The sequence below is a fragment of the Gracilinanus agilis genome, chromosome 2 (genome assembly GCF_016433145.1).
Source record: "Gracilinanus agilis isolate LMUSP501 chromosome 2, AgileGrace, whole genome shotgun sequence".
Classification (NCBI taxonomy): Eukaryota; Metazoa; Chordata; class Mammalia; order Didelphimorphia; family Didelphidae; genus Gracilinanus; species Gracilinanus agilis.
The window spans coordinates 49,852,164-49,855,831 of NC_058131.1; the positions used below are offsets into that span (position 1 = coordinate 49,852,164).

A 3,668-nucleotide genomic window follows, 5' to 3' on the forward strand; every position below is an offset into this window, starting at 1 on the left:
CAACAAACAATAAAGGAAAAACAGTCTTTCTCTTTATCTTTTCTGTTGATTTCTCCCACACAAACTTATTCCAAAAACTCTAACCAATTCTCCCCCTTCACCAGCCACTGGGTTTTTCAGTGTTCCAGGGAAGAGAAACACTAGCACTCTTCCTAGGGAAAAACCCTCCAGGAGTCTGTTGGCAGTTGGAAAACCAACTGACACAGGCTACGCAGAATTCCAACAGGCACCCTTCCCAAGATCCTGTCTGACCTTAAAGAAATCTTACCCACTATTTTGTACCCTTTCCTTAGCTGCTAAAATCTCAATTACTCCAAATGGTCCTCATTAGCCCTATGGCTTAATTAATCCTAATAAGTTCTTTAATCCAACAGTTCTTTCTCTGGAGATGGAAAGCATTCTTTTTCATAAGTGCCTGAGAATTGTCCTTGATCATTGTATTGCAAATAATAATTAAACCTATCATAGTTGATCATCCCACAACATTGCTGATACTGTGTACAATGTTCTCCTGATTCTACTTATTTTACTTTGCATTAGTTCATGTAGGTCTTCCTAGCCCTTTTTGAAATTATTCTGTTTATCATGCCTTACAACACAGTAGTATTCCATCACCATCCTATACCAAAATGTGTTCAGCCATTCTCCAATTCATGGAAATCCCCTTAATTTCCAATTCTTTGTCACTACAAAAAGAGCAGCTATAAATATTTCTGTGCACATAGATCCTTCCCCAACTTATTTTTATCTCTCTAGGAAATCAACATAGTCATGTTATTATTGGATCAAAAGATAGGACTTGTTTTATAGCCCTTTGAGCATAATTCCAAATTGCTCCCCAGAATGGTTTGATCAATTCACAATTCCACCAATAAGGCATGAGTGTCCAAATTTTTCCACATCCCCTCCAACATTTATCATTTTCCTTTACTGTCATATTGGCCAATCTGATAAGTATGAGGTGGCCTTGAGATCTATTTATCATCTCTAATAATCTGATGAGGATGGCTTAGTTGATAAGGAAATAACGGGACACAGGAGATGATCTTGACTGTTAACTCATAGCTGCTTCTTTGAAGTGCCATTGAATCACAAGTTTATTATGTAAGAAATTCAAACTCCCTTTCACCCAAAAGCACAAGGATAGTTTCCCACAACTACACAGAGCTGTAGTTTTAACATAGACAATACAACAGGCTTAGAAGCTTGAAGGTGAAGATAAGAACCAGGCTGGACTTTCAGCTATATTTGTTAACACTAAGCCAAGTCTTAGAATACTTTTTTTAGGGGCAAATTCCCCAGCTAAACTAAGGTTTCAGCCTTGACTGCATTTCTGACCAAAGGGGAAGAATGCTAACCTCTTAAATGCTGGTTTGCTAGGAACTTAAAGTTTTTCAATAAGGCCACAATACTTTTCAACAAGAAATTACAAGGATTACAAAAAGGGGTCAAAAGAGGAGTCTTAGATTTTTATCTATTCTCTTAATGGCTTCCCACAAGGTGGTACCTCAGAGCTGTTTTAATGTGCATTTATTTAATAAAGAGGGATTTAGAACATTTTTTTCATGTGATTATTGATAGTTTGATTTTCTCCTTTGAAAATTGCTTATTCATATCCTTTGTCCATTTGTAATTTTGGGAATTGCTTTTATTTGCATAAATTTGACTTAGTTCTTTATATATTTGTAAAATGAGACTTTTATCAGAGAAATTTGTAACAAAAAAAAATCCCCAATTTGTTGTTCGCCTTCTAATCTTGGTTGTATTGGTTTTGTTTGTATAAAACCTTTTTAATTTAATTTAACCAAAGTTATTCATTTTACATTTTGTAATATTCACTATCCTTTGTTTGGTAATTAATTCTTCCCTTCTCCATAGATCTGACATGTAAATTATTCTATGGTCCCCTAATTTATACATACTATCACCCATTATGCCTGTCATATATCCATTTTGACCTTATCTTGATATAGAGGCTGAGATATTGTTCTATACATAATTTTTGCCATATTATTTTCCAATTCACCCAGCAGTTTTTGTCAAGTAGTGAGTTCTCATACCAAAAGCTGGGGTCTTTGTGTTTATCAAACACTAGATTGCTGAGGTCATTTCCTCCCAATTTATTCCATTTACCCACCCTTCTATTTCTTAGCCAGTATGTGAAGATAGGATTAACTCTAGCCTTGCCTGTTTTTAGACCAAGCCAGAGTAATTATCTATCCCAATTGTCAGCAACCTTTTTGGAAGTGAGAGCCATAAACGCCTGGGGAAGGAGGAGGATGGAGGCAGAAGGAGCTGGAATATGGGGCGGGAGCTGAAGGGTCCCCTGGGGCACATCCTGGGGCTCTGTCCGGACTGGCCTGTTGGGAGGTAGAGCCTGATATGGCTCCAGAGCCATACGTTGCCGACCCCTGATCTATACTCTCTCTGATTTCCTCATTTTCACTCTTTCTCATTTTGTAAATAAACTACCATAAAAAGTCATTCTGACTTGAGTAATAATTTCTGGTGACCACACTCATAAATTTAGTCCAACCCTTTACTATTTTACCCCTTACCAGTATCAGACGATTTTGAGGATTACTGCTTTATAGAGCAGTTTAAGATCACTTTCTGGCCAGTTTAAAATCTGGTACTGCCAGAAATGCCAGGGTGGGATATTGGTGGGTTCAGGGAATAGGTCTAAATGATTACTCATGACCAGATAACACAGTTTTGGGAAGGCCAACAGAATGTAGGTGACAGGCTACCAGATGCAGTCCAGGCAGAGGTAACAAAAACAGGGACAGTTTGGTTTATTAAAGTAAGGGAAGGTAGGAAAGGGAATTTAGATAACCTTATCTAATATTCACTACCTAGCCCTCCCCCACAAATCTACAGTTGTTCCCTCATGGGAAGCCTTCAGAAAGATTGAGCTACACTGGGCCTTACCTATCTAACATGAAGACCCAGTCTTTAATATAAATAAACTCCTCTAACCCAAACCCCTCTTGGATGGTAACAAAGGTATTGAGTTTGGCAGATAAACAGGACAGGGAAGCCAGGAAGAGGTTCTCATGGACAGATGACTCAGATAGCATTTCATAAGATGATATATGCAAATCTACTCTTGGTCTTATACACAGGAAAAACAAAGCTATGGGAAGGATATCTGGCCATTTTTGATGAGTTTCAGCACAAACTTTCCCACCATAGTCTTGAGTTCCCTATTCATATGCTCCACCTGACCTGAAGTTTGTGGATGGTTCAAAGATGGAATTAGCTCTCCCCTATTTATTCTTTAGACTTTAGTCATCAGGAATGTGTACACCTCATCCCACTCAGGATTAAGTGGTGAGGGGGGAGGTCTATGACCCACATGTGCTAGTGAGTGACAAATCAAAAACAACTCACTGCCCCCTGGGCAATCCAAAGGAAGGTTAAAGTTGCCATTTGTCCACATAGAACTGGATGGTGGACACAGGAAGTCACACAAAGAACTATCTTTTAAATATGATGGTAACTTCCTGTGAGGGGGATTTTGCCTGTTGAACTTGGCCTTGGAGGAGCTCATGTTTGAGATCTCAGACTGCTTCCTTTTGGATTGTCACATGGGTGAGTGTAAGGCTCACTCACTTTGCTTGGCTTTTCTGGAGGTACTAGCCTCTAAAGAGGCCTCCTGTCTTGGA

General features: G+C 38.8%; 1 protein-coding gene across 1 annotated transcript in view; it reads left to right on the forward strand.

Moving 5' to 3' along the window:
* The first annotated feature begins 2,686 nt into the window (after positions 1 to 2,686).
* LOC123233235 (sulfotransferase 2A1-like) overlaps positions 2,687 to 3,668 on the forward strand; it is a 72,493-nt gene continuing 71,511 nt past the window's right edge. The window contains exon 1 of the mRNA XM_044659385.1: positions 2,687 to 2,770. Coding sequence (XP_044515320.1) covers positions 2,687 to 2,770 — 84 coding nt within the window. The remainder of the gene's footprint in view (positions 2,771 to 3,668) is intronic.